This window comes from Dermacentor silvarum, chromosome 1 (genome assembly GCF_013339745.2).
Source record: "Dermacentor silvarum isolate Dsil-2018 chromosome 1, BIME_Dsil_1.4, whole genome shotgun sequence".
Lineage (NCBI taxonomy): Eukaryota > Metazoa > Arthropoda > Arachnida > Ixodida > Ixodidae > Dermacentor > Dermacentor silvarum.
Genome location: NC_051154.1, coordinates 22,293,076 through 22,307,832, shown reverse-complemented (window position 1 = coordinate 22,307,832; position 14,757 = coordinate 22,293,076). Strand labels below are relative to the sequence as shown.

The 14,757-nt window shown below is 47.1% G+C and overlaps 1 protein-coding gene across 4 annotated transcripts in view; it reads left to right on the top strand.

Annotated features, from left to right (window-relative positions):
- Window positions 1-14,757, top strand: part of LOC119458055 (myosin light chain kinase, smooth muscle-like) — a 205,612-nt gene that overhangs the window by 125,974 nt on the left and 64,881 nt on the right. For all 4 annotated transcript variants that reach the window (XM_049665491.1, XM_049665492.1, XM_037719854.2 and 1 more), the window contains 3 exons: window positions 1,264-1,926; window positions 5,543-5,684; window positions 13,667-13,835. In XM_049665491.1, coding sequence (XP_049521448.1) covers window positions 1,586-1,926; window positions 5,543-5,684; window positions 13,667-13,835 — 652 coding nt within the window. In that variant the 5' untranslated portion in view covers window positions 1,264-1,585. The remainder of the gene's footprint in view (window positions 1-1,263; window positions 1,927-5,542; window positions 5,685-13,666; window positions 13,836-14,757) is intronic.

The window sequence follows — 14,757 nt, the reverse complement described above, 5'->3', positions numbered from 1 at the left end:
GGTTCGAAGTCATTCCCTTGATAGTTCCCTTAAAACTCCCTCGCGCACTCAGGTGGCGACTTTTCAACGCCAATGAATTATTGAGCAGATATTGGGACAGATATCCAGAAACTGGTGCTAGTTGAAAATTTCGGCAAAGAAAATATCGAATAAAGAGCGTCGCGCCTATGTCGCGGTGAAGAGAACTAAGCGAACTGAAACGAGGAGTACGAAGTTCTGTGTCATCAGCTGGTGGCTGCCAGTGGCATCTATTAAGAAAGAGTGCAGCCTTCCGTGCACTGGTGGATCCAGAGACAAGCCCCCCCCCCCCCCCCCCGCCCCTCCCCCCATGAAGCCTGCCCTGAATCCGTCCCTTCTTTCGTGTTGGTTGTGTTGCTTTAGCCTGTGTAATGGACTAGCGCCTGCTTCTGCTTCGGAACAATATTATCCGGCTTAATTTCGGCAGTTGCAATATGCGCCCCGAAATTATTTATTAAAATATTATTTAGCGACGCATTAACGAACTGGCAATTTTAATCTGTCATGTAAATAAAGTGCAGCACTTCTTGCAGTTTATCTGAAGAAGTGAAAGTACGCTGTTTGCCACGGACGGCTTTTAAAACGTCTGTTCTACACGAAACAAAACGTAAAAAAAAAGAACAGCCGGCATTAGCCATAATCGGCCGCGCTGTGTTAGTGAGACACGGGTCCCACCCGCCCAAAAAGAAAAGAAAAAAAAAAAAAACATCGAACAACTTTTAATCCGGCACGACCACGCACTGGGTGCCCGTTCAGCTCAGGATAAAGAATTCCCGCAGGCGGCTAGGTGATCTCGTGCATCGGTGTGCGCAGATGCCTTCGATGGTGCACTAAATTGAGCACCGTGTTGTCAGACATACGCAAACAAAGAGCTTGTTGTGAATCGATCAGTTAATTCAGGGGGAGGGGGGGGGGTGGACATTCTGTAAATGTCCACCTAGTGTATACATGTTCATATCGGCTGCTGCTACAGTGCTGATTTATGAGTCTGGTTGGGGTACCAGCCAGAAATAAACAGGTGCCCACAACTAGTTTTCTTCTCGCTGCTTCAGCTCCAGCCAATCTGCGACGGCCGAAATGTATGGTCCACTATAGGTGGGCAATTACAGAATACCCCCCCCCCCCCCTTCCCCCTGAATATACCTGCTCAAGCACTTTAGAGGTGCACTTGATGTACTTTGGTCGAACTCGAAAGGGCTTCGTGAACTGTAACGATGACACGCTTCCCTGCTCTGTTGGAAACAGGTGCGCGGGCGTGTCGTCTCTTCTGCAGACATCGGCGGAGACGTGCCCGCTTTGCCGGCCTGCGAATTACCCTGTCCGTCCCGAGGTGCCCGCGTCGCTGGCGAGTGCGCAGGGAACCTCTGCCAAGCCCGGCGAAGACAGCCGTCCGGGTGCTGGCGAAAGCGCAGATCCATCATCGCATGATCCCGACCGGGTGCCACACCACGTGCTGCCATCTCCGACCCAAGAACCGAGAGTAGCGGCCTTGAAGTGCGATGACGCCGAAGTATCCCGAACCTGCTCCGAGGGCCAAGACAGCTCTGCAACCTTACCCCAGTCCACTATGTCGGCTGCGAGTGCATCCCGTGTTAGTGATAGCGACTGCCTGGACTCTGTCAACGCTCGCCAGAACGGCGGCGAACTTGGGACCATCTGCGACCCGTCCCCTGACACCACAGAAACGCTCGATCTGGCGATGGTGCCCTCCGGCCAGACGTCGCAGGTCATCGTCGTGCAGGAATGTGATGGACCTCATACCGTAGCATACCCTCAGGCATCAGAATCATCGCATCAGATTAACAAAGACCCATATGGTCTTCCTAAAGGAGACGTCGAACTGACTGAAACTCTGCTGAAAACTGCAGACCATCGTGCCGATCTTGGAGCAGACGACGACTCCGTAAGGTGGGTACATTAAATTGTAGGCGATTGTAAAACAGGGTATTCGTAAACGATGGTCTGGCCTTCCTTGACCGCATTCAATGCGATTTCTCCACAACTGATGGCTGTAGTAAGTCTAATGGTCGAGCAGTAATTGAATAATTCGTGTCAGCTGTTTCACGATCGCCTTAGTTGCGCAAAACGTATAAAGTAATGGGCGCTTGGCGAAGACCTAATAACTCAGTTCATTCTGAGCACTTCTGCTATGAAAGGTCCTCTTTTTTATTTAATGGAAACAAATTTTTAAAAACTTGCGAATTCGTTCAATATTCATTTTAAAAGAGAGGGCCCCTTAAATTTTTTGACTATAAGTACATGGTAAACTAACAAAACACTGTTGTCCTTTTCTTATTTATCATATTTATATCTTATTCTCCTGCTTCCTAACAATCCTATAGTTTCTGCGTACTCTTTTTTGGCACATACGTCATGAACAGTCCTCTAAACGCCTAAACATACGACGCACGAGACGCTTCAATCAGTTTTGCGCAAAAATCTGAGTTTAGGGAGAAAAAAAAAAAAAGAACAGAAAGACACGAAAAGCTACTGCTAAGATACTGGTCAATTTCCTGCACATTTTGCAAAGCTTCTTCGTTTCCAAGAGTCCCTCGTTTCCAAGCAGGTAGTCCTTTGCGCTACATCTGTTCTTTATGGCATTTTATGGCCAGAAATTGTACGATGGCGATGATGAGGATAAGATCATCCCCATTGTAAACGGAGATATACATATCCCCATTTGAATGCAGATAATCTGTGTCTTTGTTTGACGCTCTATCTTAATCTTGAAGCACTTTTATACATTAAGCTAAGTTATTTAAATTATAGCGTTCGCTTCATTACGCGTTTTCCTTTCTTTTGCGCCAGCAGATTTCCAGCTGTTTCTCACTAGTCTCCAACCTAGACGAATTTACGTTTATCCTACTTGTCTTAAAACCCTCGGCAAGCTAACTGCGTTCACATTTATCGTGGCATAGATAAGGCGACAGTGTAACAAAGCATGCGCAAGGCATTCTGCACCATTTCTACACGCTATGCATGAATATAGACGCAGACGCTCACAACGAACGTCTCTGACGGCCGCGAGCTGGAAACACGTGCTGGCTAATAGCGGTGTCTTTCGCGAATATATATAATCACGCAAGGAAAGGACTGAAAATTGCTCCACTTAGTAAATTCTATATTTCTAGTCGCACGTTACGCAAGTAGTGTACTGTTTTGTTTGCGTCTTTGTGGACTGATTGATTGATTCATTAGTTGACTAAATGTTTATTATCTATATGTATGCTTCTAAACAACGAAGTGTCCAAAGCTACGTCGGACGTACGCATGAACAATCCAGTTTGTCTTCTAAAGACGTAATGGCGGATCCATAAGGATAACGCGGTTCGGCAACAGCATTCCGCGAATTGTTGCACTTCCTGCGAAGCCAAGTGGTTAAATTACGTACAGGGCTGCCCATCATGCGCGCATACCTCGCTATCATCACATGCGCGAGCTAGGAACCTGCACACACATTAGGGAGGAGTACGTGCCGTTTTAATGCACAATCGGGTCATATGGATAAGTACTTTCATTTCTCTGTTACCCGCCGTGGTGGCTCAGTCAGCTAAGGCGTTGCGCTGCTGAGCACGAGATCGCGGGATCGAATGCCGGCCGCGGCGGCCTGCATTTCGATGGAGGCGAAATGCAAACACGCCAGTATGCTTGCGTTGTAGTACACGTTAAGGAACCCCATATGGTCAAAATTAATCCGGAGCCCTCCACTACGGTGTACCTCATAATCAGAACTGGTTTTGGCACGTAAAACACCAAAAAGAACATTTCTCTGTTACACGGTACGTTTTTTTCTGCCGTTATTACATGTGCTCTGTAGTGCATGTAAGAACAGCGCAAGAAACTTACTGAAACGGGTGGCCCGACGGTTCGATCTGTGTGGCAGTCCGGCAGCAAAGATGACGCCTTACCTTGGGAGATGTATATTGGCGAAAAGGCTTTCGCCACGACCGGCAAATTGCCACAGACAAAAAAAAAAAAAAGAATCGGAAGAAAAAAAATATTCGTGAATTGGTATCGAATCCGTGTACCCCGCGTAGCAATCGGAAATTTTACTGCAACGCTAACAAAGCAGCCGACTTGGCACGGTATCTGCTTGTAATATTAACCACTGACTATACTAACTGTTTAGCTTCCTACCGTATGCCTTTTTCTAATTTCAGCGTATCTAAAACCAAATTTCTGTGCGCCTTGCGTGCGTTCTACTCTGAAATTTAATCTATAACATATTAAACAGCCAGCCGTGTTGGCAGAGATTACCATCGAAGTGAGATATCGTACGTGTATATTCAATTACGTTTGTGCAGAATACCATCTTTACAGCATTAACTAGTTTAAGTGCACGAAGCAGCATCAAAGAGGAAGTGTGTATATTCTACTGACACAGCCGAAAATGCTTTTAAACGTATGCAGAACGATGGCGTCTAATTCGAAGCTGTAACTGTAAATTTTCAAGTATTTATTAATGATTTGCCTAGAAATATGATTAAAGCAGTCTCCCGAAGAAGCGTAAAAAAAAGTGCTTTGATCTAAAACGCAAACGACATGACAAGGGTCACTCGCGCCTGTTCGCGAACGAAAACTGATGGTGACTTCAATAGCGCTCAGCGGAGTTGCCTGTACGGAGAAGAGTTGCGCTTGTCTGCTTTCGTTAGTTAACGATTCTGTTAATTGGTGGATTACAGTTCCGACTTCCACGTCTTCATAATTGTGAAATGCTGAAACACGAATGGATTTCCACCGATCACTTAGTGGATTGGTAGCGAAGCGTAATTACAGCATTGCTGTATTTGCGAAAGCACACGTTCGCATAGTATCGCGTTGAGGGGCACTGTATGGAATGCTTTTTTCTCGCTGTCAAAGCGCGCATCAGCGCTGTAGGAGTAGATGCAGCAGTAGCTGCAGCAGTGATGCGCACGCTGATCTGCGCGAGCTGCGCCGGAACAGGCACTCAGCACGCTGCACCACAACACACACAAATTAAGAGCTGACGAAAGGGAAACATGTATTTAGCTATTCAACGTGCTTGTTCCCGTTGTATCCTAACGTAAAACATAGCAAAACCAAAGAGTAACATCGAATGCACTTCCATAAAATAACTGGCGAATACGTTTAACGTATATGCACAGAAAGTTGGAGGGAGACGTTAGGCGTATACCTATAGCCACAGTCTTTAAACAAACTTAATGTCTGTTACCATTTTGCTTTAACACGTCTTTGTTATTCGCAGTAGTGGGTATGAGCCATGGGATGAAGGGATGACAGCTGATACAAAAGTTCGATCGCCCGTCATATATCACTTATCATCGGTTTCTTTTGTATGTTCATTTAGCTTTTTTTTAGGTTCTTGATTTTTCTGTTACCAACCCGATTCCTGGCCTCTCAGAAGTAGGTAATGCAATTTTTCGAGGACATCATCATCAGTAACATCAACCTCCCTCGCGGCTACGTGTCGTTTCGATCGGGCAACAACAACGACAGCAGCGGGCTTTGCTGCAAGTCTTCTTGGAGAGTATTGTCCTCGCAGGTTGTCCTGCAATGGGGCCGACCCGCTGCCGGCCAAGATCGTGCGCGGCCCCGAGAGCGTGGTGGCGGTCATCGGCGGCCACGTTCACCTCGGCGTCCTCTTCGTCGGCACGCCGCCTCCACGAGTCACCTGGACCAAAGGCGTGAGTTTATCCGTAAAACTCGTTGCTTGGTTAGTTGGCTCATTATGCTTCAGGAAAAGGTACAGCGAAACGCAGACGGAGAAGTGTGAGACACAAACTGAGATTTACTGGATTATGGATTCCGCTATTCCTTCCAGAGTTCCTCTTTGTCGCGCTGTATCTTTTGCTTAAGCGTGAGTTTGTCGCCCCGGTGGCTCATTCACGCTGTTTATAGTTCAACCGACTTTTTATGAAGCGGCGGTGACGTCGAGGACAGGACGCGTGTTCACGTCCTGCTGGTATTGTATCAATCTCAACCCATTTCTAGCAATATTTATTACATTTCTTTTTTCACTGCAACATACCTACATTATCGCTTATCTATTGTTGTTTTGTTTATTTTTGTCAGTCATGTTCAACTTTCTGCGCATTTAAGCTCCCTCTTCTGTTACTGCAGTCGTATTTATTCATTTGCAGTACCCTCAAGGTGTAAATACATTACAGAGGGGAGGGGCATACATAGCGAAAGAGAACAGAAAAAGATAACAGGAAAAGAAAGAAACATAATATGGGAATAGGTTACACATTTAAAGTACAAGATCAAAGTGCACACGCCAAGAAAAGTTCACAGTTACATTAGCATACGCTAAAGAGGATGAAGGCGAAAGCCTGCGCGCTCACGAGACATTCATTAAATTACTTGACATTCTCATTCGAATACGTTGTTACTTCCTATTGTTTTCTCCCACCAAAGGTCGTGGGTCCGAGTACCTTAACTAACTCTACCTTAATTAACTGTACCTTAATTAACTTCGCTCTAATTAACACCAAAGGTTGTGGGTTCGAGTGCCTTAATTAACTATACCTTAATTAACTGTGCCTTAATTAACTCTGTCCTAACTAACTACGCCTTAATTAACACCAAATGTGAAGGGTTCGATTCCCACCAAAAGTCGTGGGTGAGTGCCTTACTTAACTATATCTTAATTAACATTGCCCTTATTAACACCACAGGTGGTGGTTTCGACTCCCACCAAAGGTCATGGGATTTAGTGCCTTAATTAAGTCTGTCTTAATTACCTGCGCCTTAATTAACTTCGTCTCAATTAACACCAAAGGTCGTGGGTTCCACCATCAATAGTGGCACCATCAATTATGGTGCCATTGAATTTTGGTGCCATTGAATTTCGGTGCCATCACGGCGGACGGTCAGTTCTTCGGCCCATGAGCCATCTAAGGTTTTCACCTTAATAATTGTGCAGTATTCTTACAGCAGACTTGATACCGCATTTTTAAAAGCGCTTGGATCAGTTACGTTCGTTATGGAGTCAGGTAAGTGATTGCAGTCCCTTGCGGTTCTGGGAACAAATGATGGTGAACCTGCAGTGGTTTAAAAATATGGTATGCTAACCCTATGATTAAGCCGGTGGGAGCGAAATGGTGCTGGAAGTATAAGCAAGGAACGAAGAGCGGGGTTGTGAAAATACACTTTGTGAAAACGACATTGCTGCTGTTGTTCTTCTTTACGTTTTTATACTTCAGATATGATAGTCATGTCTTTAACACTGCTATCCTATTTTTTCGCTTTGCTCACACGTGACACATGTTTCATGCGATGCCGAATCTAGAGGACTTGTGCAATAAAAAGTATTTGTGCGAAGTATGATAAATTAATGAGATAAGTACTGCGGCGAACACAGACACCGCTAGGCATCGAGGAAATACAGTTATTCTTGGCAAAGGAATCTTGGTCCGCGTGATGATTGTTTCAAAGATAATCAGACGAGCTCGTCACGCGATGCTTCGAGTCTTGAAATGCAACCATAAATTGATTTTTCTTTCTTGGTATTCGTTCCTCTCGCGAGGGTCGTGGATTAGAGGGGTGTGTAGCAGGATACCTACACTTAGAGCATTGCACGGGCCGATTTTTCCAGCGCGAGCCCGGCCCGGGCCCGTTTTTACGTTGGGCTGCCCGCCCAAGCCCGGCCAAAAGTATTATGGCGAGACCCGGGCCCGGCCCGGGCCCGGAAATAATCTACGTTACCCGCCCGGCCCGGCCCGCCACCCCTTTACCTTAGGCCCGAGCCCGGCCGGAGCCCGGCTCGAAACCGGCCCGAACCACCCGCCGGGGTGGCTCAGTCAGCTAAGGCGTTGTGCTGCTGAGCACGAGATCGCGGGATCGAATCCCGGCCGCGGCGGCCGCATTTCGATGGAGGCGAAATGCAAAAACGCCCGTGTGCTTGCGTTGTAGTGCACGTTAAAGAACCCCAGGTGGTCAAAATTAATCCGGAGCCCTCCACTACGGCGTGCCTCATAATCAGAACTGGTTTTGGCACGTAAAACCCCAGAAAGAAGAAGAAGAAGAAGAAACCGGCCCGAACCCGGCCTGAGACCGAAAAAAAAAACATGTTTTTCAGAGTCAAAACGCGCGAGGATAACTCGATGCACGTTACATGCACACCAACAGAAAGTCCGAGCCCGGCCCGGGCCCGCGTCTAAAAACACGAGCCCGGCCCTGGCCCAAGTCACAAAGCACATGCCGTGCCCGAGCCCGGCCCGAGCCCGTGAAGAAACTGCGCTACCCGGCCCGACCCGGGCTTTCGGGTAAGCCCGAGCCCGTGCAGTGCTCTACCTACACTCCACGTGCAAGGCATCAACAGTGCGCCCCTGCTCTGCTTCCGCACGACCTAACATTACACAAGCACTCCACCACGATAGCCTCTTCATTTCGGGCTAAATTACATTGCACGATGTTTGCTAAACGGCGTAGTTTAAACGTCTTCGGAATGGATTTAAAAAAAATGAAAAGGCGGTAAGAAGGGGCCACGCATCGGCTTTCATTATTCCGCATGCTCTTCGTCTGCGCCCTGTAGTGAAGAATGCGCGAATACAGAGGCCTTCTTTGTCAACGTAGAAACATACAGCGCTCAGCACGTAGGATCAGCTACCGCGTGTACTGCTGCCCGCGATCTAGTGGTTGTGATTCCTGGCCGCGGCGAATGGAGGCAGAACACGTCAAGTGTCTGTGCACTTAAATTAAGGTACGTCAAAGTGGTTCAGAAGCCACTACAGCGTCATTCATATCTCACAGTGCAGTATTACGTCAAAAAACACCATTATTTATCAATTAACCAGAGCATTTATGTTCTTTTTGCAGTATGACTACAACACGCATCGGTGTGGAATGCTTGTGATTTATATTGGCGATGCGCAATGTCGTTACTTTTGCACGCTAGAAGCTGTGTTTAGGATGTCTATAATTAAATTTGCTGTCGCCTTAACGTTGGAGCTCGCAGTAGAATTTTGTGCAGTCGTTGAGCGTAGAATCATATGTTCGTGAATTTCTACACCACGCAGCCCACGCAATCCACCACGCAATCCTTGAAGGAAGGATTTCCTTCCTCTATGCTTATTAGTAGACAGCGCTAAATAAAGGCCGACACGAATGTTATACATATACGTTGTTGGCCACTTCTTCTAATGCTCTGCACGTGCAGGCTAGCTTTCTTTTTTACATTACTTATTTATTCAATAAAATGTTCATTTGCTAGTTTGGCACTTGTCCTGTGTGTCGCCACCCCTTTTGTACTGGGCCTCTTCAATTATCCGTCCCTGACAGTCCTGGACTGCCCGAGGCAGTACTTTCAGCCAATGAACGTTGCGTGTGCAGCGTCTCTGGCAGTCCGGGACTGCCAGAGACGGATAATCGAAGAGGCCCATTGTCTTCTAAATATGCGACGTCACCAATGAGCCCGGCTCTCGACTTTGGTGAATGCAGACTTGCATTAAGTGCACCGCTGCACCTAGTTGGGCTGTTCTAAACACGCATACTCACACGCATACTCACATGCATAAGCGAATCACTGCGCTGTATTTCAATCTTGTCCACCACCGCGCACCTAAAGCTTGATAAGCGTTATCAGCTGCACGGACAACATGGCTGATGAGACGCCATGTTGTCCGTGTAGCCGTCGCTTTCCTCTCAAATCTCTAAAAGTGAAATCACACGATACGTAGATGAAGAAAGGGACTCGAATTAGCATTCTTCTGCCACTGGTGTTCGATGTGAACGATGTGTATACATGCACAAAAATCAAATTATGGGGATTTACGTGCCAAAACCACGATCTGATTATGAGGCACGCCATAGTGGGGGACTCCGGAATAATTTCAACCACCTGGGGTTCTTTAACGCGCACCTAAATCTAAGTACACGGGTGTTTTCGCATTTCGCCTCCATCGAAATGCGGCCACCATGGTCGGGTGTATACGAGTATATGCACAACAGTGGGTGATATGGCATTCACGAAAGCCGCGTCTCGGTTTCCAGGCGCACAGATGCGTTTTCTGTGGCGAAGTGTCTGCATGCATGTCGTAATTCAATCTTGCTTTGTGCCCAGGAGCTCGTTTAATTAAATGGCACATTGCGGTGCAGTGAATATTTTTATTGATTAGTAATTATGTTTTGTTTTCGATTTGTATAAATGTAACTGTGTTCGACGCGCTATAACAAGCATCAGTTGTGTGGCTAACACGTAAGAGCTACGTGGAACATTGGCATCACATATGCAGTATTATAGTGTTCATACGCAAAATGTGCTATAAAGATATATTTACTAGACAGTGTCATGCAAACGCGAGAAGTATTGCAGTAGTTGTGTTTAAAAAATAATTTACGTACCTTGTGTAATTACCAGAACGATGACCAGCTAGGTGACGTTCTTGCCGCAAAAATCACACACCCAAAAGGTAAAGGAAGCACACGCACGATGACAAGGGCGGCCACCCCCGTCGTCAAGTGTGTGTTTCTTTTACCCTTTGTGTGTGTGCTTCTTTCGGCAATTATGTCAATCAGCAAGAACCAACTAAGCCAAGAGCAGGTTATTTAATGACCAGCTACGCTGGCAATTGATATTAGCGTTTGTACGTGAATTCAGAAAGCGGTGAATACAGTAAAACACACAAATAACTGTTGTTACGTTCCATGCAACGTTTGAAACACATAGATACATACCTTTACACATACGACACATACTTTACACATACTTTACACATACCTTTGTACATACGAAAGGTAGACACCATCTCGTATGTCATTCAAGACAGGTAACAAGCGCCGAAAATAACCGGCATGTGGCGGTAGTCACACCTGGATTACGAGACTGTATTTTATCACTGAGCGAGCATTTTCGCGTGTTCTATCTAAAATCAGTGCTTTTTGCATGTCGATCGCTGTCGTGATGTGGGATCGCTGGCGATGTGCTGTGTGTTGGTGAGACTTTCTACCCTTCCCTACACACTGAAAAGAGGCATGCTTTCCGTCGTTAAATAAACATTGTCCGGCCTTTAGCATGTCAAAATTGCCTGTAGATTTTAGTTTAATTTATTTTAAATGCAGTAACTGCGTAACTACTGAAGGAATAGAAATGGTGCACTACATCTTGCAAGGAGTGAAACTCAAGATTCCAGCAATCAACGTTGTATCTTGCCTCAAGATGTTCTCGGTATTCCATTGCGTGTACAGCGGTTGCAACTATTGCTTTTTCACGCGTTTTCATACAGCACCGAGAGCCACTCTTCAGATTCAAATGACGACGAGCATATGGAGGGGAAAGGGGGGCTGAAGCCGCATGCGGCGAGAGCACATGATGAGCACAGCCGAAGCAGGCTTGACTATTGACTCGGCTTGTTACTGCTCGCGACCGCCGTTGTATGTGGCTCCATATTCGCAACGTTATAAAGCAATCATTCTTGGTTCTTTTTATTCCATATTGGATGAAAGTTTGCGGCGCAACAGAAATTTATGGGGTTTGGCGTAGGCAGCGGCGTATTCTCACAGCAATACCAGCGCTCGTGGTGGTGGTGTGAAATACAATTTACGACTGCGGCGCCATCACTGGCAAGGTTGCAAAAGTCGCCCCATGCAGTGGCCGGAGCCTGGCGAAAGCAACACACATTAGGATGTCTGCTAATGTAAGATCAACGCGCATGGTCTTAGAACCAACTAAGAGCGACCACTTTATATATATATATATATATATATATATATATATATATATATATATATATATAAATTCATTGCAAGTGGATGCGTCGTGCAAACGCACCGGCTACAATTCGTAAATTGCAATATGTGTCGTAAAGTAATTATTAGTCAATTTTATTGCGATAGCAATTATATGGACACTCAAAAGCAGATTTCTGCCGTCGGCGTCGCCGTCGCCGTCGCCGTGAGGTTCCGTATGATGTCATTTGGAGATGAAATCGTCGCCGCGCGCCGAACGCTGTACGTGCGAGTGAAAGGGCGTGAGGGGCGCGTCTTTCACGGGGAGTGAACGCGCGGCGGAGAACAAACGCGCGTTCTGCGCCGTGCTCGCTTAAGGGCTGCAGAAGTAGGCGTCTCTTTTCTCCTTTACAATCACCATATATGTAAAGCAAACGCGCCTTCTTCAGACGCGCGAGAGGCCGTGGGGGAGGGGGAGGGAAGGGAGGCGACGTTTAGCTGCGGCACCAAGTGCCTATTTATATCAGAGGCTCCAGCAACAGTCACCAACGCCACACGCATTTTGAGCTAACGCGGGCAAAACGCCGATGGCGTCGACAACAGTTCTGCGTGTTGTTGCTACCAAAGCCGCTCACCTTACTTCGTATGACATTGCTGTGTTGCTATCGCATTCATTGCTTCGCCCTTAGGGCGAAACTGTGACATTTTTTGTTACCCTCTTGGAGATGTGTGTCGATTTCTCGTGCTACTAATGTCCGCATCTTGGAATAACCCAGCTCAACGGTAAGAATTATGGTCCCTTATATATATATATATATATATACACTCCCAGAATTAGTTCTAGTTGTAAAACATAAATACCCCAGAAAGCGGGTGGGAAAACGGTTCCGCGGTAGCTCAATGGTGAGAGCATCGCACGCGTAATGCGAAGACGTGGGTTCGTTCCCCACCTGCGGACAGTTGTTTTTTCATCCGTTTTCATTTCCATTAATTTATCATTTCTTTAATTCAATTAGTGTGTGCAAGTAATTTCTCCTATGTTGTTCTTGGTTTCAATGTTTGTTGGCTTCTTATGATATGATATATATATATATATATATATATATATATTAAAGCAAATGCCACGTATTGACTTGTCACTTCTGAGTATGAGTGTTGTTGAGTGTATGGAGCATGTACGGGTCAGAGACGAGACGGCAGTTCTGTGTTTGAACGGCCTTTTTTTTCCTCACACCCGCTGCGGTGCACGCGCTGCAGTGGTTGTAGCTTCTGCCAGCTGTTGGGCCCGAGGTCGCGGCTTTGATTCCCGGCATAGCGGCGGCTGCATTCCGATGGTAACGAACCGGCCGCGGTGAATTAGCTTCTACGGTGTTGCGCTGCTGAGCACGAGGTCGAGGAATCAAATCCCGGCCGCGGCGGCCGCATTTCGATGGGGGCGAAGTGCAAAAACGCCCGTGTCCCCTGCATTGGGGCACGTTATAAAGATCCCCTGGTGGTCAAAATTAATCCGGCGTCGCCCACTACAGCCTGCCCCATAATCAAATCGTCGTTTTGACGCGTAAAACCCCAGAATTCATTCATTTCGATGGCGGCGAATGCAGAAATCCTCGTGTACCATGCTCTGTGCGCATGCTAGAGTACCCCAAGTGCTCAAAATTTATCCAGAGCCCCTTACTACCGCGTCTTTATAGCCATATCGTGGATTTGAGATGTAAAAATTATTTTTGTTTTCTCACGAGTGTGCCGAGTCCGATCTGGCCCTCAGGATCCGGCGTGCTCGTTTCTCGGCTTGGGCCTTGTGTCCGGCCGTCATTTTCTGCATTAGCGGCTTGCAACAAAGATAATAAGCACAGTTTGCAGCCAGTCGTTTCCGTGTGGACTCTGCGTTCGCCTCGTTATCGCTTTGGCAAAGAAGTGACACGTACGGAAGACGGCTCAGTAACATAGAGCGCATGCGCCGGCTGTTAGTTTGCCGTATAGGTGACACTTGATTTCGCAGGGCAAGTCCCTGCTGCCAGCCGGGGACCGCGTGCACGTCTCCAGCGAGAGACGCTGCAGCTCCGAGCTGCGCATCCGGGACGCCTGCTGCGACGACAGCGGGAAGTACCAGGTGGTCGTGGAGAACAGTCTCGGGAGCGACTCCGGCTTCGCGTCCGTCAAGGTGGAAGGCAAGTGTGGAGCGTTGACCGAATGCCGACGCCAAGTTCATCGGGAATGTTGTCTATATTGTCAAAAAGTTCTTCGCTGGTAACATTTTGTTAGCCGAGGTGCACGCGCGTGCTTTGCGAGCTCACATCGAGGACCTTGGCAGTAGGCGACGTTGAAGCGGTGGGGGACGTACCATGCGTATCAAGAAAGCCCTGACTGACGCTTCATGGCTTTCTTGACGGACTTTATACTTCTGGTGGACGGCTGCTATGGCATGTTTAAAACGCTGGTCCACTGAAATCAAGCGTTTCTCGCTGCTGTGCGCTGCGACGCACCTCACGCGCTTGTGAAGCACCAGAGACGCGTTTACAAAAAAAATGCTGCAATCTTCACAAGCCCAAACGTATAGAGCGAAGTGATTAGTTGTTTCGTCGAACATGGCGGCGTTTCAACGATTCTGTAAAATAGTGTTGCATAGAAAAAAAGTCACAGGCCTGCGCGGCACACGCAGCACAGTCACAGCGTAAGCTGGTTGAGCGGCGCAAGAGTAGCTCCAAGTTCGGCACCACGCACAACAAGGTCTTCGCGGCAAAGTTTCTTCGCCTCGTTGGTTATTTTTAGCACCACTTACTGCTTAATTGGGAAACTTTTGACACACACACACACACGCACACACACACACACGCACACGCACACACACACACACACACACACACACACACACACACACACACACACACACACACACACACACACACACACACACACACACACACACACACACACACACACACACACACACACACACACACACACACCAGATTAACCATTTCCGAAAATCAAACACAGGCCGGTGGCCCTCGGTAAGCCATGTGACCTTTATTTCCGAGTTCTCTAAAAAAAAAAAAAAATCCGAGGCCACTTAAGCATTTTTGTGTTGTG